The sequence below is a fragment of the Pollachius pollachius genome (genome assembly GCF_949987615.1).
Source record: "Pollachius pollachius genome assembly, chromosome: 2".
Classification (NCBI taxonomy): domain Eukaryota; kingdom Metazoa; phylum Chordata; class Actinopteri; order Gadiformes; family Gadidae; genus Pollachius; species Pollachius pollachius.
Window position 1 is genome coordinate 29,236,254 of NC_136935.1, and position 26,526 is coordinate 29,262,779.

General features: G+C 44.6%; 1 protein-coding gene across 1 annotated transcript in view; it reads right to left on the reverse strand.

Moving 5' to 3' along the window:
• Positions 1–5,295: 5,295 nt before the first annotated feature.
• The window catches only part of pcdh7a (protocadherin 7a), a 42,641-nt gene continuing 21,410 nt past the window's right edge, over positions 5,296–26,526 (reverse strand). Inside the window, exons 4-5 of the mRNA XM_079728973.1 lie at positions 11,901–12,102; positions 5,296–10,130 (exon numbers count right to left, since the gene is read on the reverse strand). Coding sequence (XP_079585099.1) covers positions 9,580–10,130; positions 11,901–12,102 — 753 coding nt within the window. The 3' untranslated portion in view covers positions 5,296–9,579. The remainder of the gene's footprint in view (positions 10,131–11,900; positions 12,103–26,526) is intronic.

Below are 26,526 nucleotides of genomic sequence, written 5' to 3' on the forward strand. Positions count from 1 at the left end.
ACACGACCTCCGCCCGTCGGCGGATCTCATTAACTTTGCATGGGGCGCTCGCGAAATGCATTGTGGGTCCGTCCGTCCATTTGGCTCCGTGGCCTGCGTCAAAAAGTTGAGAAATGTTCAACTTTTCAGGCAGCGCCGGATCCGTCGGCCAATCAGATCGCGGTTATGCAAATACATTCCACGCGTTTCCTAGATCCATAATAGGATTGTTTTTAGTCACCTGTTGTTTGTGTCCTCTTTTGTATTAATATCCACACATCGGCTTTGTAGAGGGAGGCGATTTGATTGGCTGCAGTATGCGTCTACAAAGACTAGTCCCCTATACGTCCGACACGCCCTCGGCCATCCGCCGATGGACGCATGAAGTGTGAACAATAGTTGAGGGGTGCATGCAGCACTCACCTAATTAGGATCCTAGTCCGCAAATGACAACCTTCTGACAGATATGTAATTGAAACAAAAATAGGTATGTCACCATTTTCATAAGAAAATCTCAAGATAAGAAGAGATTGAGAAATATTAAGTAAGAAAGGAGATAAGCAGTTCCAAGAATAAGTCTTCTAAATACATCTAATGGAGTTTAAGAATCATACATTATTTCAGTATTAGATGTGGTTTTATTCATAAGCAACAGGGAAATGTGCAGAGTAGTAACCTTACAATACTTTAAAACATTTAACATAGTGAGTATAGACACACACACACACACAGTCAACTATTTTTATGCCCTTGACTCTATAAATAGCACACCACCTAGAATCATCTACTGCTTTGGCTACCAAAACGCTCAACACTTCCCTCCTCTTCTCTGCTCCCCTCTCATCCTTTCCCATCACATTCCCCATCTCCTCTCATCTCTTCTCCTATCCTATTCCTCTCCTATGCCCGGGGGGATGGGGGGGGCGGGGTACTGCAGCTATGTTGCACAATTATTTGTATTGTGCGTAAGTTGGATGGCGCCTGTGTTCTCCTCCATGACTGCTACTGTAACAGCCAGCTGCTCATCAGAGACACATGGTGGCCAGTGGTGGGAATGTGAATTCCCAGGAAAAGTGCACTGTCATCATAAATCAAACATAATAACGAATATTTTTTTATAGTTCATAGATCCAAATACAATATTATTCGATTCAATCTCAATAAACCACTAGCGGTGCTATATATTTGAATTACCTCTGCCGTTGTTTCATTTAACATTTCTCTGACTGTTCCAAACGTATTTGTTTGCACTGATCCAGTGGGGGTGCTCCAGGTGGTGGGCAGTGCTCACTGGGCCGTCGGCAGGGCAGACTTCACCACAACTCCAGAGGGAAGCAACGGGGGAAAGGAGAGGATGGCTGTAGTCCGGAACCAGGCTGTGATGTGTACCCTCAGGCTGTGTTCATGGAGGCTCAACAGGCTAAAAGACTAACAGGCTATCAGCTAACAGGCTCCTTTGGAGAAACCAGTGGAGAAAGGAAGAAGTAGCCTCATGGACATATTATACTACTAAAATATGAAAAAAACAACCCGTTTTATATTCTATGTTATCAGTTATAAGGGCTGCACGATTTCTGCCTCTGTAACTAGCTAATCGTGAATAACATGAGTAAATCCGATTTTGAACACCTGTAACATAACCGTAATTGCTTTATTATATATATTTTTTGTAAGAACCACAGAATAATAATGTATTCCATAATCTGTTTATAAATTATTAATTGCAATCACAATGTCGCATAAAATAGTAGGGCTGAACGATTAATCGAATTTTGATCGCGATTTCGATTTTAGCATCAAACATGTTTTCAAGCTCAAAAATAATCGTTTGAATAATCGTGATTTCAATTTTCCCCAAAATAATCATGATTATGAGACAGCAAGTGTGCCCAGGCCTCTTATGTTGTCTCTGTGTGGGTGTATGACTTGACAGCAAGATTCCCAATGCCTTGTGAATGATGGAATATAAATGTACATAATATACAATGTATATTAAATAGAATATGTTATTCAAGTATATTCATGATATATGAATATGGATTAATTTGTTGCCTTGATTTCTCATTTCTTCCTCTTCCTCCATCTTTCCCTCTGCCTTGGTTCTGCTTTGACACGGTGCTCTTCTTTGACCTCTGGTGGACAATAAAGGAAATGCAGCTCACCTCGTTGCAATCAGTTTTGCGCTTATGGGCTGTTGGAGTGTTTTCAATTGTGTGAACTCGTTCAATGTTTGACTTATTTTTGTATGCTAAATAATAAACTACATTTATACATTGTACTCACAAAGAATGTAGTTATACTATATAACTTAATATTTGCTTTGCCTTCATTAAATATTATCCCAGTGTGGATAGCAGCTGTCAATGGTAAGACTTTACATTTAAAGTTGTGATTTCTGTCGCTAGGGGTCCCTCAATCAAACAATAACAAAATAAGTAATTTAGTGACGATGTGAAGTAGTGTTGGAGAACGGCAGCTGTTGTCCTCACTACAATTGAGGGGAAAATCTGATATATTTTGATCATTTGATGCCGTCATGGTTGGATTAATAGCAACATTTTTTTTTTGTAAATGGCACTGTCAGTGGTTACTTTACCTACATTTTTGTCATACACAAGATGTGTCTAATAGCATTGCTTCATCCCAATTGCCTATTTACTGATATTTGCTATGCTCTAATAACTGCTGTGAAAGCTACGGCCACTTTCCTAATGATATGTATTTCTTTGTTCGAACATGATGAGGTTATTGAACTATATCACATGATTAATGATATATTATTTAAATTTATATATATATTATATAATTTATTATTTGTTTTGTTGCGGTTATTTTGTGTCTCAAATGGAACCAAGACTGTTGTGAATACAATACGCGAATAAATCCCGACTGCAGAGTTGCATGTTTTTTATTTCAGTTTTCAATATAGCAAAGGTTCTGCTATGTCTTCAAGTTATACTTGAATTTATATATATATTTATGTGTGTAAACATATCAAGCAAAACACTCATGCTTGAATAACACTGGCAGGAAAGAAGTGTAGCTTAGCCATGTGTTTCTTATTTATAGAAAACTACGTTAGGCCATGACATTTGTAATATGATACAGATACTGAATAGTAATATCCTCATCCTCTTCATCCTCATTTTCAAACCGCTTATCCAGGGTCGGGTCCACGGGGGCAGCAGCTCCAGAAGCAGAATAGTAATATCAATCAAATATAATATTTATGAAACATGAGACATTTCCTCCTCTTCTTATAACCTTAGCCCAGCACATCTTCTGCTGTTGACTCAGCTGAGGAACCCTCTCAGTCGCTGGCTTTGTTATAGAAATGGAGATCTATTATTAAAGAGATAGTAGACTACTCATTGTATAGTCCTGTCGCTACACAGGGAAATGTTACACTGTTAAGCAGTCTTTTTAACTGTAGGACATTTTGTAAAACATTTAATAAATATATATGAAGGACCTGAAACCCAGGATATATTTACAGTCTCTTACTTCCTTATTGTTTTTGGGGAAGGGCTAAACAGAGAGGCCGTTTCATCCCTTGGGGATGTGGAACGGGCTCTGATGATGTCAAATATTCCATTGACTGCTAGTAGCTACTATGGCACGTGGAGACTGTTCAGGTGCTATAAGATATTATCAAGATTGCATATCCTGCCTACTAAGGCTATTCTGCATGTAGTCTGCATTAAAGCATACAAGCTACTCACAGGCTTATATATACAATGTTGTCCCCTTAAGGTGCTTCTCTTTGTGGCTCCATGGTAACCTTCTTTAAAAATACTAAAGATGGAAGAACGAGAACACTATCATTATCTTATCAAAGGCTAAGAAGTTATAATGGTATCTACATTATTATCTATCTGTCATTCTCTCTCCCTCTCTCCATCCATCCATCCATCCATTCACCCATCCATCCATCTCTTTGTTTGTCTGTCTGTCTGTCTGTCTGTCTGTCAGTCAGTCTGTCAGTCAGTCTGTCTGTCAGTCTATATCGTTTTATATCATGGTCTGATTATAGTGTATGAGAAAAAAAAACAGAATATTGTAGATTATAATCGCCGAATGATGATCTCTGTGAATGATTCTTTGAATCTTTTGTTTTTTTAAAGTAATTGTCATTATACGATACTTTTGTGATTTACTGTAGAAAAAATAAGCATCAATTTACATGAAGATGATACAAATATCCAAATGTTCCACTTGGCTGTTGTTTAATGGTTTCCACAGTAACAGTTAACAAGCTCCTTAAATCTGCAGTTCTCTGCTTGTTCATTTTTTTACCTTAAATTGGATTATATTAACCATCCATTATTCAGTTTTAAAGATGTGGACTTTCTCTCACATACAATTTTAATATATGTCTCCAGCTATTTCAGCACCATTAATGACCATCTCCCCGAATGGATCTCACTGAATTTCATCACATTCATTACAGTAAAAATCTCCATAACTCTATTTTAAGCCATAAACTACCAAAGCTTCAAATAATATCTGCGGGGAGATTTAAATGTATTTTCTACTATACACTGAACCGAATGTAAATAAAATAAATGATAAAAGAAACCTTCAGCTTTAATTCAGTAGGCCTACATTTTAACATGTTTTGTTCTATTGGTTATTCTCAGCTCTAACTAGGAAACTAGGCAATAGAAAAAGCAAACATTGCACTAAACCAAATTGATTTAGACTACAGGGTTCCTAAGACAACCAAAAAGGGATTGTGGCAAACAGATTAATGTAATGTTTACAAAATACAGCAATACAAAATGGCAGTAAAAAACAAGTGCAAAGTCATAGTATTGTTGCAGGTTCAGTAAAGGCTCTGCAGCGATATGGTTCCCCATAACACACCTGAGATATCATTGCCTGGAACTGCTAGACCTGCATGTCCACACAAAGTTTCACATAAAATGAATTCATCTTCCATTAGGTTTTCTAAAGATAAACTGAATGGATTTAAGCACAGTTAGGTATTTTAGGTGGGCTATAATCTTGGTAAAACCTGCCATTAAGTCTGTCAGCATGGATTAGTCAAAGTCAACACTTTGTAGAGCCTATGCGTCTGGCCTTTGGTTCATTAAAAGGCCTTCCACTGATGATTCAATTTCCCTATAATTTACTTGATGTCCTGTCCCTAGGAATAGTGGGTAAAGCGCTGCTGTGAAAAACGTTTTTGACATGAATTAAACTGAGCATGAAAGCAGAAAAAATTAAACAAGATCACACGATAATGTTTGATCGTTTTAATGTCAAAGTCAAACTTTTACATGATTCTCATCTTCATACCAAACTGTTCGCTAACATCCGCTCTCATCCTCGTTTATAACAAATGCAATTAGTTTGTTAAGTAATTACATGAAGGGAACTCACAAAAACACGCTCCAGTCCCTTAAGAATAACAAAAGCATAAAGAAGGAACAAATAAAAAATAGAACAAGTTGTTTATTCCATTTTTTTTTTTTTTAAGTGCAGAAAAGACCTTAAGCATGCCATTGTATGTGATGGATCTGCAGTCTTCTGTCGTACGCGATGGTATTTTATCTGTACATGGCTATAAGAATAACAGTAGGGGTGGGGGTACAGAGCTCAGACTCCAGTCCTTGGGGGCCTTTGTAGCTACTAGAGCGTTCAGATGCTCCAAGCAGAACCACACAGAGCCACTGTCCCTCCTCTGTCTCCTCTCCCCTGTGCGTCAGTTGACAGTTGACTGGAACATATTTCTTGTTTAAACGTGCAGCATATATATAAAAAAAATGAAATCACATCCACAAAGATTCATATACAGCAGTAGTTTCCCTTAAGTCCATGATGGGATTGAAAGTGGCATTAATGGAACTGCCTTAAAACAGCAGTTTCAATGAAAAATCCACCAGCGTGAAGCAGACCAGGGTTGAATGAAGTCGAGTCCTTCTGCAAACCGTGTGAACTGTGCCTCTGTTCTTCTAGATCTTTCTAGAGTCCCAGGATTTAGTAACTTCTACAAATATGGCAGAGAGACGAGCCCAAATGTTTCCCATGTGCGTTATTAGTGTGTTCATCTCTTGTTGCCACTGGGTTTCTGTGTACACCCTTTGTGTGAGTGTGTGTGGGTGTGTGTGTGTGTATGTGTGTTTGTCTGTGTGTGTGTGTGTGTGTGTGTGTAGTGTACAGACCCTGTAAAAAGTTAATGGTTCGAACAATACGATTTTCAGTCAATGATCCAACTTCAGTGTTCCCGCCATGTGAACACGACCAACATGGCCGACAAAGCCCACACATTTACAGAGCTCATTCAAACACCCTGTGGGAGAGGGGGGTACTGGAGAGGCGAGGTGGGGAGAGGGGTGGCTGGGTTGGGGTTCATGTGAGTGGATTGGTGGGTCAAACCAAGCCACAGAAAGCCAGGCACACGGTGGCATTGTTGAGGGTATACCCTGTTCATAGTATGTCCACCGGACTGGAAATATGCTTAACTATTAATGCTAGAACTATTGGTTTACATAGCGCAAGGAGGGGACATCCATTTTGTGGTCTCATAAACCACCTAATCATCTCCCAACCATTGGCTCTACATGTTGTAGGTGTGTGTGTGTGTGTGTGTGTGTGTGTGTGTGTGTGTGTGTTTGTGTGTGTGTGTGTGTGTGTGTGTGTGTGTGTGTATGCTATCACGGGGCACACTGAAAGACCACAGAGTTTGTTTGCTGTGTTCACTAGCGTACAAATGTTGGTAACTCTTACCTGAGTGTCAGTGAGCAACTATGGTACAAAGTTATCATAACTGACTTCTTCTTCCACATTTATGGCCTGCAGATGGCCCTACACTAAAGAGGCCCCCGGGACCCACATTTAGCACGTCACCGGGTGTTAACGCTAATGCAAACCTAATCCTCTCCTGAGTGGAAGCAGACCAAATAAAGAAATAAAACGGAGAGAGAGAGAGAGAGAGAGAGAGAGAGAGAGAGAGAGAGAGAGAGAGAGAGAGAGAGAGAGAGAGAGAGAAGATCTCTGGGAATTAGCTTGTGCAAGGTGAGCATTGTCTCCAACCAGCCATTCATTTGATGAGGGCATATCAAGGCCAGAGAAGGGGAAGGGAAATGATTAAGACTTCTGAGAGACACCTAACCCTGTTATCCCCCACATGCTGCTCAACCAATGCTGACACTGGGCCGATAGCACAGGGGCCCTCCGGCCCAGGGCGGCTGGAGGGCCAGGTCAGGGCAATGGTGGGATTGTGTAAGGAGAGAGTGTGTTTGTTTGTGTACGTTTGCACAACAGAGAGGGGTTTGTGTGTGTGTGTGTGTTTGAAGGGGGGGGGGGATTGGTGTGTGCATTTGTGTGTGTGCGTGCATATGTGTGAGAGAGGGAGTTGTGTGTGTGATTGGAGTGTGTGTGTATGTGTATTTTTGTGTGAGTTAGGAGTATATTTGCGTGTGTGTGTGTGGTTGTGTAAGGGAGAGAAGATAGTGTGTGTATGTGAGAGAGAGGAGTGTAAGAGTGTGCATGTGTGTGTGTGTGTGTGTGTGTGTGTGTGTGTGTGTGTGTTCGTGGTGTGGGGGCGAGCAGTACGTTTTGCGGTGTGGGCACAGATTGAAGAAAATATCTGTACGCTCCAGTGCCTTGTCACCTCGATACCCAGCATGCAAAGCCCCTATGCCGTATCCTGGGACTGATTCAAGGTCACCCCTGCTCACTCCAGTTTCTCTCTCTTGCTCCAACTCTCCTTGCCTCTAACTCGCCGTCTCTAACTCTCTCTCTGTCTCTCTCTCTCTCCATCTAGGATCAGAGATGGAGGTCGAAGGACCTCTCTCCCCAGTACCCCTATATACCCGTTATGCACACATGGGTCCAAAGAGTGTTCCTAAAGAGAGACCTTTGTCTTTTTTTTCATTCTTTCTCTCTCTTTTTTAAACAAATCTTTGATTCATGCAGTCCTTTTTTTCTTTGACAGAAATTCGTTTTTCTTGAAAGTCCTACTTAAAGTATGTGGAATATGTTATACTCCAAAAATGTATACTATTACATAGATGTCAGCAAAATTCACTTTACATAGTCCCTTCCATCTCTTGCAATCAGAAGGATGAATTGTTATTTAAATACATGTTTAAATACTGGCTTGAGGGGAACAGGCAGAATGCTACAGCTATTTCTATGAGAGGCAATATGTAAAAAAGTATGTTTAAGAGTGCATACACACATAGTGTATATAAAGATATGCATATATGGGTAGTTGTATTCATAATTGAGCTAAGTTTGTGGTTTGTGTCTATGTCTATGACTGTTCAATGCATTATTAATGTTCGTAGTATTACACAGCCACGGAAGCAAGACGGAAAGATGGATTCAGTGGTTGTGTGAACGTTTTTTGTGTATAAGTGTGTGCTGGTGTGTGTGTGTGTGTGTGTGTGTGTGTGTGTGTGCACACGCTTAACTTTCCCATGTATTTTGTATGCGTGTGAAAGAATACTGATCTATGAATGTTGGGTGCGTTTGTAAGATTATTGTGTTAGAGCGAGGGCTCAGCACCTTGGAGTAAACGGTAATGGTAGACAGTTTGTCAGGGAACCAACACTGTGGACACATATACACACACATACAAACTGGCTGAAAAGGCAAAAAAGATAAGCAGTACAGTATTTTCTTTTTTCGAAAAAGTGTGGAACTTGTTTTCTGAAAGTATGTTTTAAGATTGTTTTCTATGTCTACTCAGAATAGTGTATTACTACTGATATTGTCCAAGGAGCTTGGACTCAAGTTTCTACTGTAAAAAATTTTGACTGATTCCCTCTCAACTGGTTTGTGGCATCAGTGTTTTTTCATTTCCTCATAGATTACTGGGCATGTATTGGTTGTTGGTTATAGATAGTACATGATGGAAGAGCAGCTGTTTCACAGATTTTACAGTTTGAGTTCCCGTTTGAGTGGTTAATGTCCATAATTTGATGTTTCTTAAAAAGTTCACTAGGATAACGATTGATCTGTAAGAATTAGATCTTGAAAACCAAAAGAAATATCAAAACAATTCCATTCCATGCCATGGGCGTTTCTTTTATCCACGTTTGAGGATTAAGACCACAATGGTTTTTTTTCAATGTTCAACAATTGATACTTATAGGTGTGTTATAATGCATTTGGTATGTTTTTCTTTTTATGTTGTCCAGCAGGGTGATGATATCACAAAGATCAACCTCTTGTTTTTTTTTCTTCTTCACACAGTTCCCTCCATCGCAGGGGTTTAAGCATGCATTGTGTTCCGGTTTAAACTGTCCTCAGATATGAGAGGATCACCAGTTCCTTGCACCGTATTAATTGGGCAGCTAGCTTTGAGGAGCTATACAAATAGAAACAAACTAGTCCTGGTTAGAAAGTACTTATTGTCAGAGAGTGCTTCTGAGAGTTAATAACTCCAATTTATTTATATAAATATTATTCAGCTTAAAAAAGTTCGAATTCGACGGAATCATTTTTCTTTCAGACGTTTTTTTTCACCCAACGTGTCTTCCCTTTTTCTGATTTAAAAGGGCTCCCAATCACCCTCGTTTGCAGGTTAAAAGTCTTGCAGAGCTTCGTCATGTCTACCAGTCAGTCTGTGTGTGGCGGTGTGTGTATTCAGAGGTACACCTCGCGGCGGGAGAGGGTGAGGCAGGATGTGGTCTTGTAGTCTCCTCCGGTCCGCGTCAGGGGGATCACCTCTAGGGGGGTCTGCCCCTCTCCCCCCTCCTCCTCCGCCTGCCGCCTGCCGAAGCCGGCGCTGCTGAATGTGTCGTAGGAGGCCGAGGTCATCTTCCGGTTCAGAAGGTTGCGGTTGTGGTCGCCCACGTTGCGGTTGCGGTCGCCCCTCCCCAGGGTGCCGAGGGTGTCTGCGTTGGCCAGGGGCAGCCGCTGCCCTCCTCCTCCGGTGCCGACGCCCCCAAGGCCCGGCTCGCCGCTGCAGGCGCTGCCCGCACTCTCACTGTCGCTCTCCGGGTCGTCGCTGCGCATGTTGTTGTTGTCGTCGCCGGGAGCGAAAGTCGAGAGCCGCGATGGGTCGCTGCCGTGACGCTGGCGTTGGCGTGGCGACGGGCGGACCACGGGCATCCAGCACGTGTCAGAGTGTCCGAACTCGTCACACTCACGGGTGCACTTCCCTGTCAAAGTGACATCTGGCAGCTGTCTGGCATCTGGACATGGAGAGAAGAGACAAGAGAAGAGGAGTGAGATCCAGGAGCAAGAGGGGGATGGAGCAGGAGGAGTGAGATCCAGGAGCAAGAGGGAGATGGAGCAGGAGGAGTGAGATCCAGGATCAAGAGGGGGATGGAGCAGGAGGAGTGAGTTGGAGGGGCCACAGTGACAAGAGGGAGAAGTTGTGAGATGAAGGAGGTGGAGTGAGATTTAGGAGCATGAGTGAGATGGAGAAGGAGTGAGATGGAGCAAGAGGAGTGAAATGGATGAGCAGTAGGAGTAAGTGGGAGGAGCAGGGGTAAGCTGGAGGAGGAAGAGTGAGATGGAGCAGGAGGTGTAAGATGGAGGAGGAGTTACACGGAGGAGGAGAGGGAGATGAGGAGGCGGTGTAAGGTGGTGGAGGAGGAGTGAATAGGAGCTAAGCCATAGGGGTAAGAGATGAAGAAGGGATACATTACTAAGACAGGAGGACAATTTATTTGAAAGAGCAGTGGAGCATGTCTCTGGTAAAGCGACACAGAGTAAGTGTAAAATGGATTTAAAACACTGACCTGTAGAACATATTTCCTACAAATCCTGGCAAGGTCTACAATTAGGTGAAAGGGGAAAGTTCACCTAAGGCTGGGCGGAAATGACTCATGGGTGGCACTGTGGTTAGCACTGCTGCCTCGCAGCACCAAGGGTCTTCCTTTCGAACACTGGCCTTTCTTTTCTCCTGTTCTCCTGCGTCTTTCTCTCCTCTACTAATTAGACCATAATACGGTAGACTTCTTAGAGGGAATCGTTCATCCCAGGTAAGGGCTGTAACCACAAACCAGACCCTAATATCCCTTTAGGATTAACAGCCAAAAGTCCACCATGATTCTGTATGCTACAAGGTATTATTGACAATGTGAAGAACTACAAAGGGCCAAGATAGGGGTTAGTCTGTGTAGGGGTGAACATAAGGGTTGTTGTTAATCAACATATACAGTTTGAGAAGCATATCAAATGTGTAATTAGTCCAGGTTAAGTCAACGTACACACACAAGCAGACCCTGCTAAGCTAGCTCCATAGCAATGAAGCTATGGCTCTGCTAAGCTATCTCACAAGACATGAGCACATCTGCTTAGGCCACACAAACAGCAGAACCTTTCATTTTTAATCTCTCCATCCTTGACAAAATTGTATAATTTATTACTGAGGATCAAGGGGTAAAAGTACATTTTCCTTGGTGAAAGTCAGATTATTCCTATTTAGTTGAAAACTGAGCTTCAATAGACTGTAGCCATGGTCAAATCTAAGAACTGCACAAAGCATCTCTCTCTCGCTCTCTCTCTCTCTCTCTCTCTCTCTCTCTCTCTCACACTCACACTCACACACACACATTCAAGTAAGAATACACGCACACACAATTACTCAGTGCCACATAACATATTCAACACTTTGAGCCTTGTGCACATTTTTGTGTCTGCATGTGTGTGTTTTTTGTGTGTGTGGGAGGGTAGTTTGTAATAAATGAACCATTTAAAAATCCTTGAAAAATAAATGACAACTCTGTGTCATTGAGTTTCCTTTCGATTCAGTGCCCTAATTTAAAAGGCCCTGCACCTTTACAAAACAGAACAAATATGTTCTATGTTGAGGTTATATGTATTTGTGTGTGTACGTGCCTGTCTGTGTGTGTCTTCTGTATGCGTTGTGTGTGAGTGACGTGTGTGTATTAATGTATGCACATGTGTGGCAGTGTGCCAGTGTGCACGTGTGTGTGTGTGTGTTCCCTCCCCACCGTTCTCCACGTGTTCCTCCTCTCCCACGCTGCCCTCGGGGGTGGTCCTCTCGTACCCCTCCTCTGGCAGGGGGAGGGCTCCTAGGCGGGGGCCGGAGGAGCTCTTGCTGCTCGGCGTCTCAGAGTCCTCCATGCCGCTGTCATAGCAACCGGGGTCCTGCGGCTGGCTGACCACGGAGAAGGTCACTCGGCGAAGAGTCCCCTGCAGGAGACAGAATGTCGGATTAATCATCCAGAAATAATCCTTGATATTCCTAATCAGGTGGAAGGAAATCCGGACGGGCCGAGGGTTCATGTCAACACACTGGGATAATCTGGTCATGAAGGATTAATGGAATAAGACCCACCCCAAACACTGTGGTGCATTTTGAATTCACAGTTTCCTTTCTATTTATTATTCTCTGCAACAGATGACCGTCTGTCAGTGGAGCGTGGGTTTAGACATTTTGTGGTTAAGATTGTTCCTGTGGCACTGGTCTTTCATCTGGATGCATTTCTTTCTGACCACTGAGAATCACTCTGGCAGCTGGGTAAAATCTAACACAGTAACCTTCTCCCTATCTGCTCTGATTCTCTCTGTGGACTAATCCTGCTCAGTGATAAACCTATTCATTGGCTTATTTATGGAATTATCCACAGAATAGCAACACAGAGACAAAAATACTTGATGTAAAAATTAAGAAAACACACATTTAAATCTAAACTATTTCATACTAATCCTAACTGGAACTCTACTCCATTGCTTCATCACATTTGATGAGTGGTGCTTGCTGGTAACATAGACTATCTGACACATGAATAGGATTCATCGACACAGGTCACAAACACAATCCCCGCCCCTCCCCCAACCAACACAGGGGACAAAATGGAGAACGGCACGGATGACTGACCAAGCTTCCTCCCAGAGAATCAACTTCTCCTCCTCCCCAGTCTAGTGACCAGACTACCTCCTCCTCCCAGTCTAGTGACTAGAGCTCCTCCTCCTCCTCCTCCTCCTCCTCCTCCTCCCAGTCTAGTTAGTAGACCACCTCCTCCTCCCCTCCCCAGTCTAGTGACTAGACCACCTCCTCCTCCCCTCCCAGCCTAGTGACTAGACCACCTCCTCCTCCCCTCCCCAGTCTAGTGACTAGACCACCTCCTCCTCCTCCTCCCAGTCTAGTGACAGAGCTCCTCCTCCTCCTCCTCCTACTCCCAGTCTAGTGACTAGACCACCTCCTCCTCCCCTCCCCAGTCTAGTGACTAGACCACCTCCTCCTCCTCCTCCCAGTCTAGTGACAGAGCTCCTCCTCCTCCTCCTCCTACTCCCAGTCTAGTGACTAGACCACCTCCTCCTCCCCTCCCCAGTCTAGTGACTAGACCACCTCCTCCTCCTCCTCCCAGTCTAGTGACAGAGCTCCTCCTCCTCCTCCTCCTACTCCCAGTCTAGTGACTAGACTACCTCCTCCTCCCAGTCTAGTGACTAGAGCTCCTCCTCCTCCTCCTCCTCCTCCCAGTCTAGTTAGTAGACCACCTACTCCTCCTCCTCCCAGCCTAGTGACTAGACCACCTCCTCCTCCCCTCCCAGTCTAGTGACTAGACCACCTCCTCCTCCCCTCCCCAGTCTAGTAACTAGACCACCTCCTCCTCCCCTCCCAGTCTAGTGACTAGACCACCTCCTCCTCCCCTCCCCAGTCTAGTAACTAGACCACCTCCTCCTCCCCTCCCAGTCTAGTGACTAGACCACCTCCTCCTCCCCTCCCCAGTCTATTAACTAGACCACCTCCTCCTCCTCTCCCCAGTCTAGTAACTAGACCACCTCCTTCTCCTCCTCCCCAGTCTAGTTAGTACACCACCGCCACCACCTCCTCCTTCTCCTCCTCCCCAGACTAGTGAATAGACCATCTCCTCCTCCTCCTCTGCAGTCTCGTTACCAGGCTTTAGGGAGAAGCGTGTGGGGAAAGAGCATCAGAGATACTTAAAGACTGTATCCGCGCCCGGGGGACACACAGCCTATCTCCTCCTCCCAGTCGCTAATCTGAGCGCCTGCAAATTATTACTCCACCAATTTAGATCTCCCTTAAATCCGGCACCCCGGAGAGAGAGAGAGAGGGAGAGAGAGAGAGAGAGAGAGAGAGAGAGAGAGAGAGAGAGGGAGAGAGAGAGAGAGAGAGAGAGAGAGGAAGGGAGAGAGAGAGAGAGAGAGAAGGAGAGCAAGAGATAAAGAGAAAATCAAAGAAAACTGAAGAATGTGAAATTCTTGTGAAACAGAGTGCAGAAAAGGGTAATGGTGAGGGTGGTGGTGAGGGGTGGGGAGGATGGTAGTGAGGGGTGGTAGGGTGGTGGGCAGGAAGAAGTTATTATTCAATTACCCAGGTCCATACATCAGTGACCTCATAGCTGGCTACAGGCATGGTGGTGAGGGGTGGCAGGGTGGTGGTGAGGGGTGGTGGTGAGGGGTGGCAGGGTGGTGGTGAGGGGTGGCAGGGTAGTGGTGAGGGGTGGTGGTGAGGGGTGGCAGGGTGGGGGTGAGGGGTGGCAGGGTGGTGGTGAGGGGTGGTGGTGAGGGGTGGTGGTGAGGGGTGGCAGGGTGGTGGTGAGGGGTGGTGGTGAGGGGTGGTGGTGAGGGGTGGTGGTGAGGGTGGTGGTGAGGGGTGGTGGTGAGGGGTGGTGGTGAGGGGTGGGAGGGTGGTGGTGAGGGTGGTGGTGAGGGTGGTGGTGAGGGGTGGTGGTGAGGGGTGGGAGGGTGGTGGTGAGGGTGGTGGTGAGAGGTGGTGGTGAGGGGTGGGAGGGTGGTGGTGAGGGGTGGTGGTGAGGGGTGGTGGTGAGGGTGGTGGTGAGGGGTGGTGGTGAGGGTGGTGGTGAGGGGTGGTGGTGAGGGGTGGTGGTGAGGGTGGTGGTGAGGGTGGTGGTGAGAGGTGGTGGTGAGGGGTGGGAGGGTGGTGGTGAGGGGTGGTGGTGAGGGGTGGTGGTGAGGGGTGGTGGTGAGGGTGGTGGTGAGGGTGGTGGTGAGAGGTGGTGGTGAGGGGTGGGAGGGTGGTGGTGAGGGGTGGTGGTGAGGGGTGGTGGTGAGAGGTGGTGGTGAGGGGTGGTGGTGAGGGGTGGTGGTGAGGGTGGTGGTGAGGGGTGGTGGTGAGGGGTGGTGGTGAGGGGTGGGAGGGTGGTGGTGAGGGTGGTGGTGAGGGGTGGTGGTGAGGGGTGGGAGGGTGGTGGTGAGGGGTGGTGGTGAGGGTGGTGGTGAGAGGTGGTGGTGAGGGGTGGGAGGGTGGTGGTGAGGGGTGGTGGTGAGGGGTGGTGGTGAGGGGTGGGAGGGTGGTGGTGAGGGGTGGTGGTGAGGGGTGGTGGTGAGGGTGGTGGTGAGGGGTGGTGGTGAGGGTGGTGGTGAGGGGTGGTGGTGAGGGGTGGTGGTGAGGGTGGTGGTGAGGGTGGTGGTGAGAGGTGGTGGTGAGGGGTGGGAGGGTGGTGGTGAGGGGTGGTGGTGAGGGTGGTGGGAGGGGTGGGAGGGTGGTGGTGAGGGGTGGTGGTGAGGGTGGTGGGAGGGGTGGGAGGGTGGTGGTGAGGGGTGGTGGTGAGGGTGGTGGGAGGGGTGGGAGGGTGGTGGTGAGGGTGGTGGTGAGGGTGGTGGTGAGAGGGGTTGAGCAGTCATGGGGGATGGGTGAATAAGAGCCATTATGGTGATGGTTGGTTATTTTTATCAATTCTTCCTTTTTCAGAAGCGCCAGAGACAATGGAACATTTCAACATTGCACCTAATGAAGGACAAAGGGAGATAGAAAAAAGAGAGATTAGATTTGTGAGAGAAAAGAGCCAGGGCACACAGGGAAATGGATTATGGAACTTTTTTGGGCATTCTTGTATTTTCTTTCTCTTACTTCAAGATATGGTAGACAGAGTATTACAGATGAAGTGGGGAGAGAGAGAGAGAGTGAGAGAGAGAGAGGGTGAGAGAGGGAGAGAGTGAGAGAGTCAAAGAGAGAGAGAGAGAGACAGAGAGAGAGAGAGAGAGAGAAAGAGAGAGAGAGAGCGTTTTGTTTCTCCATCAGTACGCCCTAGGGTTCACCCGTTCCACTGAGGGTTGTGTTCCTCACATGCTGCTCCTCTCTCTGATGGGACTACACCACAGAGACAGGAAGACGTGTGAGGGTGAAATGAGTGAGTGTGTGTTTGGTGGGAGAAGAGAAGGAAGATGGGGGAGTACTGATAATGAAATGCAAGAGCATGTAAGAGAGGTAGAGCAAGATGCAGAGACAAATGGATTGTGTCTGTACAATGGGATAGGGTAGCAGGGAGCACAGCACACAGCCTCGTCTGTGATTGACACCTTACAGTACCCCGCCAACGCAGCCTGTTAGCCCATTGTGTGGTTCTGCTCTGTGATCCCATCACATTCAACTCCCTCTTACTATCCAAAGAGAACCATCCAGAACACAATTCTATTTCCTTCTGATAATTCTATTTCCTGTTTTCCTCCTTGATTCAATTTACCTTCCCCTCCACTAACCGCATTCCATGGGAAAATGTTCTTCTCTCCAAAGCTCTCTCCAAAGGTTGTTTTCTCTCTCTCTCTCTCTCTCTCTCTCTCTCTCTCTCTCTGTCTCTCTCTCTCTCTCTCTCTCTCTCTCTCTCTCTCTGTCTCTCTCTTTCTCTCTCTCTCTCTCTCTCTCTGTCTCTCTCTCTCTCTCTCTCTCTCTCTCTCCCTCTCTCTCTCTCTTTCTCTCCCTCTTCCTCTCTCTCTGTCTTGCGGGTGCGGGTAGGTTGTTAACTGACACCAGTCTCTATCTTCTACTCCAACACATCCCTCCCTATCGCCCCTATTCTAACTGAACCATTCACAAAGAGCCCATCTCCAGCTTTGGCAGAACTTTCTTTTTCAGTTGCCATCTATTGCTGGTTCCTATTTAGATTATTTTCATTTATATTCAATTCTATTCCCTATTGTATATTTATTTTCCTATCTTGAGAAGAGAAGGTTATTAATAAGATTAATATGATTAATAAGCAGAAGCTATTGATTTTATATTATGTTGTATACTGTTCCATTATCATCCTATAGTCACAGATTTATGAATAAGTTCAAGGATCTCGATTCCTCCTTTTGGAGTGTTCAGTTAATAATGGTGGGAAGATGCCCTTCAAGCCATTTAGAAAAACCTGAGGTTAAAAAGTGAATGATCAATAATCAGCTCCTTCTGAAAACATACCTGAACAAATACAAATGTTGTCCTTTACAAAGTATTTCTCTGTGCCCTGAATACATAAACGTTTAGTAACTTTCCACTCATACACACACAGAGAGACACACTCCACCTGTACCTGAGACAATCTCAGAAGACGAGGACAAACCAGAAAATAAAGTGACAGTTCAGTCGGTGAGCTTCCACATACACAGTACACCATGTACAATGATACACACTCTTATTAATATAGACACAGGGTTAGAATCACACACACATACAAAAAAAGGCACACTAACACACACACACACACGCTTGGTTGGGTTACATGTGTCATATACGTTCATGGCTGATGGAATATTAATTGAGTGACTGAAGATATAAAAGTAATTTGCCCATAATCCGTCATGTCCCATTACTGTTTAATTCTGACATGGAAGGTCTATCGACACAGCAGTGTATAGTGTAATGTTATTCCCTTGCTTGTGGGTGTTTTAGTGTGTGTTCCATTTTTAATAGACCATGTGTGTGTGTGTGTGCAAGTGTGTGTGGGAGTGTGTCTGTTCATGTTTTGTGCGTTTGTATGTGTGTTTATGTGTGTGTGTGTGTGTGTGTGTGTGTGTGTGTGTGTATGTGTGTGTGTGTGTGTGTGTGTGTGTGTGTGTGTGTGTGTGTGTGTGTGTGTGTGTGTGTGGCTGTTGACCAAAGTGAAGGCTGCAACCTTGCTAGAACACTTCCTTGCTAGTCACATCCTATGGAGATGAGGCTAGAGTGCTGCCTAGCGTTTGTAGCGTTCAGAGTTTGGAACGACTTGCTAGTGTGGAAGTGCTTCCGCTTCCGCTTTTTAATACTGCTCCAGTGGTAAATATTTTAATTGTTGAAATTGTTATTGGCGACAGTAGTTTGTGTAAACACCAGCTACTTACATATTAAAACAAATCATTACGTTGCAAAAACATTTGAAAAAAATCAATCACGGTATTATTGTAGCAAAAGTCTTTAGCACCTGTAACTGCAGATTTTGAATGCGTACACTAAAGTCACAGTAAATTTGAAGTCGTATATAGTTATTTTGCATGTGTACTCTAAAGTCACAAATGTGTAACAGTACATTTGAAGTCGAAAATATTTTTTCTACCATTGTAAACACAAAATAGGGTCTACGAGTACGCAGGTCGGTGTTACAGGTGCACAAATCCTTTTGCTACAATCATTACAGCGCAGTTGGTGCAAAACACATTCGCACACCCGTGTTTCATAATCTGAGAACATGCCCAAAATGTGTGCCTTCGTAAACCCAAATTTTGAACTATTGCATCAGAAGTTACACATCTGTGAAAAATGTCCTCACAAATAAAATGATATAGAACGCTATGTTGATTCAGCATTTTAATGAGCGAGCACAAGTCCATTGTTACAACTGCTCGAATCTTCTCCTGCAAGTCTCAGATGTGGGTTTTTTTGCAGGTAGTTTTGCAACATGTCTAGGTGGTACATGTGTAGCAAAAGTGATTTGTATCCGTATGAGGCAGAGCGTCACACTTTTGCTACACTTGTACCACATAGACGTGTTGCAAAAGTATCCGGAAGAAAAACAGCTGAGACTCGTAGCAGCAGATTCGAGCAGTTGTATAACCGATGGACTTGTGCTCATTGAAATGCTCATTGAACATATCGATCTATATAATTTCATTTGTGAGGAAATATTTTACAGATGTGCAACTTCTAATGCATTAGTTCACATTTGGGTTTACGAATGCACACATTTTGGGCATGTTCTCAGATTATGAAGCACGGGTGTGTGACTGTGTTTTGCACCAACTGCGCTGCAATGATTGTAGAAAAAGTGTCAAGTGCATGACTCTTTGAAGTTGTGATGCACAGGATAGGATTTATGCACCTGTAACACAGACTTGTGAACTCGTAGACCCTATTAATTGTTTACAATGGTAGAAAAAATATTTACAACATCAAATGTACTGTTACACATTTGTGACTTTAGAGTACCCATGCAAAATAAATAAATACGACTTAAAATTTACTGTGACTTTAGTGTACGCATACAAAATCTGCAGTTATAAGTGCTAAAGACTTTTGCTACAATAATACCTTCATAAAAATCCCACAGGTTAATTTTTTGCATTTACATGATTAATCTATAAAAAGCAATACGGCACAAAATATTTCTGAAAACGTTCAAAAACTTCACTTGTGTAAAGCAATATGCATTGCTTTCCAGACGCAATTTGTAAATACCCTGCGCAGCGTGTGAACGCAAAGGAATGTGGGTATTTTGGCTAGTCGAGGATCCATCGATGCATCCTTGAAAAATCTCGGAATTCTCAAAAATAAGGCGAAAATGGCGCGAATTTCCGAGCGTTCTCAACATTGGAACAGTGTGTGTGTGTGTGTGTGTGTGTGTGTGTGTGTGTGTGTGTGTGTGTGTGTGTAACGGTCAGCTCAGGCATCAAGGTAATTAGTGTGTAAGCCTCCTTGCTGTCGGTTCAAAGAGAATTAGCTCTAGTTAATTACCAGTTTCCCTCTCTGCTTTCTTACATGTGTCTGCACATTCAAAAACATGTGGTGCTGGGTGTTTATGTTTTTTGCCATACGTGTGTGTGTGTGTGTGTGTGTGTGTGTGCGTGTGTGTGTGTGTGTTAATTATGCTGTGTATCTGTTCACATTACAGTATTCTGCTGTCTGTGCTTGTTGTTCTCTCACTGTGTGTGTTTGTGCCTGAGTGTGTTTGTGTATGTCTGTCCCTGTTATAGAGAGGAAGGAGATCTTTTATGTGTGTGTGAGTATGTTTGTGTGTCTGTATACACCATATTTAACTGTGTTTTCGAGTGTAATATGAGATATCCATTTGTGTTTCCGTGTTGTGATTGTGTGATCTTTTCTATTAGAGATATGATTATGTCTGTGTGTGTGAGAGATATCATTTTCTGTGTGTGTGTGTGTGTGTGTGTGTGTGTGTGTTTCACTGTTAGAGAGATATTTTTATGTGTGCATGTGTGTCTGTGTGCCATCCTACACGGCTGCCTGCATAAGTTACGCGTAGGATATGATGCAGCTTGTAAACATGGAGGAGGGACCCAAACTACACTCCCCATGGCTCTCTCTCTGCTGGCTCTCATTCAGCCTGACAATTGTACGTTGTTTTATAATTCAACACTAAATAAATCTTGTCTTGTATTGTTGTTTATATTTGCAATATAGTGTTGGTTTTGGGGGTAAAATTAAGTTCTAAATATGGGTCTAAGTTAGTTTAATGCTGGATCAGAATATATAGAATTTTCTACTTTGGTCTAACATTACATATTTATATTACCAAATTAAATATTTTATCATGCGAATTAAAGAAACAGGCTAACGTAGTTTGGTTTATGATGATATGAAGTTATGACCCAGTTGTGATATGGCATCTTAACAAAGAGAATGTGTGGACAATTCACAAATTTGTAACAGGACCCAATGCTGGAACTGGGCCCTAAAAGTAAACACATCCCCTAACATAAAAGTAAAGACATCCCCTAACACCAAGGGCAGCCAGTCTGGGCAGAGCACAAATCACAGAAGCATCTTAAGCACTGCAACTTAACGACAATAACAATGGAAACAGGGAGCCCCACTGCGACCTAAATTTAAAAATATATGTATCTATATTTACAGCACCGCTTCTCTGCAACATTAAACCAAACATGTAACATATCAATCACCTAGAATACCACAACACTATGGTGATGATTTGTCAGTTTGTGAATAATAATCAGCCTGAATGATCTCTTAACCGCTTGTTCTGCTCCTGTTCTGAGCTCCTGTTGTGTACGTATCCCTGCTTAGGAACGCTGCAAATGGTTCCATGAAATTCTGTCGATAAGCTAATTCGTTGTGCCAGAAAGTGGATAGCTTCAATAAATAACAAGTAGCTTCAATAGGATACTGCACTGAAATGGCATTGGAAACAGGTCTTTTTGGAATCTAATCGTTAATCACTGAAATACACAGGATCTTTATTGATTGTCTGGGCTGTACAATTAAGATTGACTTATTACCACAATGCTTGTTCTTTTTTTTATGGTCTTTAATTGTCGAAGTGCAAAGTGTTTAATTTTTTGTTTGATTTTTCTTATTATTTTCAGTTTACATCCGATATGTGGTCACATGTGATGTCCTTGCAGTTTGAAATTGCTTTAAAAAGAAGATTATTATTTATCATTTGCTGATTAATTTATATAATGCCCTAATGGGATGTGTTGACATCCTGATGTGACATTCCGCCGCCGTGGCCACATGACGCCCGCGGCGCAGGCCTGACATCATGAACGTTCAACTAATGTGTCATTTCTGTTTCCTCGCCAAATATAATGTTGATCTGGCGTGACAGTGACATTTAGGAGTGCTTTGGCAACAGGGCGCATCATAAATAAAGCCTTATCATGACTCATAATTCTTTTTATTGTTTTAATTTCTAATTCCTCAATCAATACAAATCCAGCCATCAACATGGCCTATTGTTCATATAGAAACAATGACCTCCAACACGGAGACACTATCCCCTCTGGATGGAGGTTCCGTCTTCATATCATATTGTTCTCTTATGAAGGGTTGAAGAGCCCTAAGCGATGCCTCAGAACAGCTGGCAGACCGGGGGGGGGGGGCGGCTGAGTGGGTCGATGCCCTCTGAGCAGAGCCCAGCCAATGAGAGCTGTGTGGAGAAAAGACTTGATTGGTGTAAACAACCCGCTTTAACAGATTTAGTGTTTATTTCTTTTGCCTGCTGACTGGAGGAGGAGAGCCTTGACCTTGGACCTGAGAGGCCGCCCTGTGCCGCGTGCATTTGTGTCCCCAGGCTACAGCCAAGGGCGAGCATCCTGTTTACATGTCCTTCACATTAAGGGGCCGCACACACAGGTGTTGAGAGGAGAAGACGGAGAGCTGGGGGAGAAGGAGGAGAGGTGGTGAGGGAGGGAGGGAGGGAGGGAGAGAGGGAGGGAGGGAGGGCAAGAAGCAGATGGTGTAATAAGGCAAGTTGTAAACAGATGAATGAATAAAGAGATGATGAGAGAAGGGGCTGACGCTCCAGGTCTTCCTAGCAGCGTGCACTAAGGTTGAGCAATATGTCCAAAAATGAATCTCCCAACATCAGTATTCTGTCTATGAAGACAAATTATTTGTTCTTTATATTAACAAACAGGATTTGTGTTAGGATATTGAAACATCTTTTGTTTATCCTCGAATTGATCTAATTTTTCTATCAACAATCAGTACAGTTAAACTGATGGGTATTGGATTTCTATGTGGATCTATGCTGAAATGCTGCCTGAACGCTGCCCGGTGTGCAGTATTTCTCATGCCTTCACTATCACCTCCCCCTTCACTCTAAGCATAGTGGGGGGAGGGGCTCAAAGCGCTGAATGTGTGTTGAGAGCCAAGCTGAATTCGTCTCAGCGTTTATATCACCTGATCTAGCAAAACAATGCCCTGACCCTACTGATTTGGCCAAGGCCCCGGCCACACAGAGCTGACTTTTTGGTGAAACCGCATAAGTCTTGTGCTTTCGGGCTGACCTTCCATACGGATTCCGTCGGATCCGGATCCGGATCCGATCCGCGTGTACACCTGAAACGCAAACGATGACGTCATCGCCCCGCTCCCCCAGCTGGGCGACATAAGAGTTGCGTTGAAAGTTTAATTTTTTTTTTCGTATTATCTTTGTAGATTTAAATACAGCCCCAATTTAATTAATTCACTAACTGTACATTAAAAAGTATTTCTGCTCAATCTAAAAGGCTTAACAACTGCTATCTCCTCCTCGACTGAATGTTTGTATACAGCGTGCAGACTGGATAGCCGCAGGCTTGATGCGCTCCACTTTTTTTTCTGGAGAACCAGCGCCTTGAATATCTCTAGCCCTACAGAGACATTGCGAGATATTCCTGTAACGCATCAAAGGAAAATGGAGGGGAAAAGATCGTTTTCGCCTTGTTACTTGTTCCTCTCGGACTGTATGTTATTAAACAGCGCACGGGCATTATGCGCGTTCTGTAGCGGAAGCAACGCCCCTTATGGGCCTGGTATGTGTACTACAGCTCGATGCGGTTTCGTAATGAATCTGTCTTTACGGAGATATTCCTGAACCGCATCAAAGGAAAACTGATCATTTTCGCCCTTGTGGACGGGGCCTAAGTGACACATTCCCTAGGATGCTATTGTTTCACATACCTGTAGACCCTCAAACCTTAACATTATTACATTAAAGTGCTTTTTTAATACAAAATACTGTCTCAGGTTTGGCTGACAAATGCGTTTTCAACAGATTGTCATGTACGAGTATTGGAGATCTCATCACCTATTAAACTTTTTGGCATTTCTAAATGCGACTTAGTAGTTGAATGCCGGCCTACAAGCGACCTGAGCCCCTTAAATGTGACAGGAAATTAAACCTTAATGAAAATATTGCTTTCCCCCATGTTTTGTAACGTTGGTCAAAACCAACGTTACATTATTTGATTTTGTTTCATCAAGAGTTCACAAAATTGTTGAAATTAAGGATTTCCAGTGACTTTGTTTGCATATTTCTAACCCAGGACAAGAAGGATGTCTCCGCCCCAACATGTAGGCCCGCCCTAAAGATTTTGGATTGGTACGACGAGGCAGGATTTATGGTTACAGCCAAAAAAAGAATAATTCTGTTGAAACCATGGCCTTTAGGGGATTCCAGAAGAGCATTTGGCAAACATGACGTTGGGTAAGAGACAGGCTGGGGCTGATCGTGCGGAGGTGTGAGGCAAGCTGAATGGAATCTCTCCAGCTTTCTGACTGACAAAGAGACAAACAGAAAGACAGAGAGAGGAGCCAAGGTGTACTGCTGCACACAAGCATACACCCACAACCGCACACACATACCAACAGACAAACACACACACACACACACACACACACACACACACACAAGCGCACAAACCCACACTCACAGATGTGCATGCACACACACATGCATGCACACACACAAACACAAACTAGATAGCTTGTGCAAAAAAGACCTTGAACCAACGCAAAAAAGCAGTAATAACCCACACACACAAAAAGACACACATACACTCACACAAACACACACATACACACTTCCAAAAACACACTGCAGTGGGACCACCTCTGCAGTAAAAGCAATCTCTGTCTCTCTCTCTCTCTCCTTCCCTGTTCCCGCTCTCCCTTCCTCTCTCCCAGTGTCTCATTCTATCCCCTCCCTCCTTCAATTCTTGCCTCATTGGGTACTTTGCCGTCGCAATGCATCCCTTCTTTTGCAACCTTTTTCCCATCTCTCTTCACCTCTTTCTCTCCTTGCACCCCTCTCTCTCTCTCTCTTCAACTCTCTCTCCCTCTCTCTCTTTCTCTCTCTCTCTCTCTCTCTCTCTCTCTCTCTCTCTCTCTCTCTCTCTCTCTCCCTCTCTCTCTCTCTCTCTCTCTCTCTCTCTCTCTCTCTCTCTCTCTCTCTCTCTCTCTCTCTCTCTCTCTAGCCCCCTCTAGGAGCAGGTGAGGAGGAGTCTGCTCAGCAGTATCTGACTATCGGCCCGACTGTGAGAGGAATGATAATCACTCTGCTGCACTGCAGAGAGAGAGTGAGAGAGTGAGAGAGAGAGAGAGAGAGAGAGGGAGAGAGAGAGAGAGAGAGAGAGAGAGAGAGAGACAGACAGGCAGACAGACAGACAGACAGACAGACAGACAGACAGACAGACAGACACAGAGAGAGAGAGACAGAGAAAGAGAGAGAGAGAGAGAGAGAGAGAGTGAGAGAGAGAGAGAGAGGAAGGAGGAACTGACAGAGATGGGCAAAATAGGCAAACCATTGAAACAATGAGCTTCACGTGAGCAACTACTTTCCTCTTTCTTTCTTTCTTTCTTTCTTAGTGTCTTTCTCTCTTTTGCTGCGCAACCCAACCAACTGATCCATCCATAGCCAGCGCCTGCTGCACCAACACTTCTCGTACCAATGAACCCCACCTATAGCCTGTAGCACTACAGCAGAGCCTCAGCCACCATGTGGATGAGAGAACATTAACTGCAGCAGAGAGGTCATCTGATCGGCACAATGCGGCTTCTCTGTTGGATCGCGCCGCTGCTGCAGTCTCCACACTGCCCCTTGCTGGATAGAGCAGGAACCGCTGACAGCAGCCGTTGCTGGTGCGCATACTAACTAGTATGACACTTTCTGCGCCGCACTGCACTATGTGTGCACGTTAGACTTTGCTGAGGCGTGTGGGCAATAAATCAGAGTGTTTTTAATGGGAAGGTATTTAAGTCATGCTCTGTTTATTACCAAAATGCTAACTAGCTGCTGCGTCGGCGGGTGTGTGTGAGGCTTTTTGTTATGCTGTGGCGATGCATCAATGTGGGCTAGTGCGGACGAGAGAGGACAAAGAGAAGCGACCGGAGAGAGCAAGAGAGGGAGAGTGAGAGATATAGACGGGAGGGGGGCTTAAGTGGAAGAAATAGAGGGTATAGAAGCATGGAGAGATGAGGGAGAGACAGGGAGGTAGAGAGAGCGATAGAGAAAGAGAGCTTCACCCTCTGTGGCTCCAGCATTGCCATGCAGCACATCTTTGTTATTGTCAAGCTCGTCTCCATCTGGCCACTCCAGGCTGCCATCATACATTGAAAATCACTGGCTCCATTCACCGTGATGGGCCTTTGAAATGTTGATCCTTTTGTGCATTAGTGGCCATCCAGTCGGTGTGTGGAGGGGACAAAGCAGAAACAATGGGACATAAATGAAGTGGAAGGCTCGGCTTACCGGACAAATGCCCCCAGCTCCGATTAGCTTTGTCGCTCCGTTGTGTGTTCAGGCTTTTGTAGAGGGTGTGATTTGAGTAAGTGTGTGTGTGTGTGTGTGTGTGTGTGTGTGTGTTAGTGTGTCTGAGTGTGAGTGTGCGAGTGTGTTTGCACGTGTGTGTCTGTGTCTGTGCGTGTGTGTGTGTGTTTGTGTGTGTGTGTGTGTGTGTGTATTTTCCCGGTATTCATGACTTTCCAGTACCAGTCACTAAAACAGACATCACTTATAATATCCATGACAGCAGCCATTGTTAAACAAGGCATAAACAGGATGGTTTCTACACAACTGGCCCACTATCTCCTGCTGTGTTCCCTGTGCGTGAGCATGAACGACCATCCGCATGTATGACTATTCGGATGACATTGACTGCCCTCTCTCACTCTCACTCTCTTCTCTCTCTCTCGCTGTAACATTTTCTCTTTCAATCTCTTTCTCTTTCTGCCTTTTCAGTCAGACTCCCTGCATGTCATTAAGTGTAACGTGAATCCGACTTTGTGTCTCTGTGTGTGTGTATGTGTGTGTGTGTGTGTGTGTGTGTGTGTGTGTGTGTGTGTGTGTGTGTGTGTGTGTGTGTGTGTATGTGTGTGTGTGTGTGTGTGTGTGTGTGTATGTATGCTTACATCTGCATGCATGGGAATTTGGC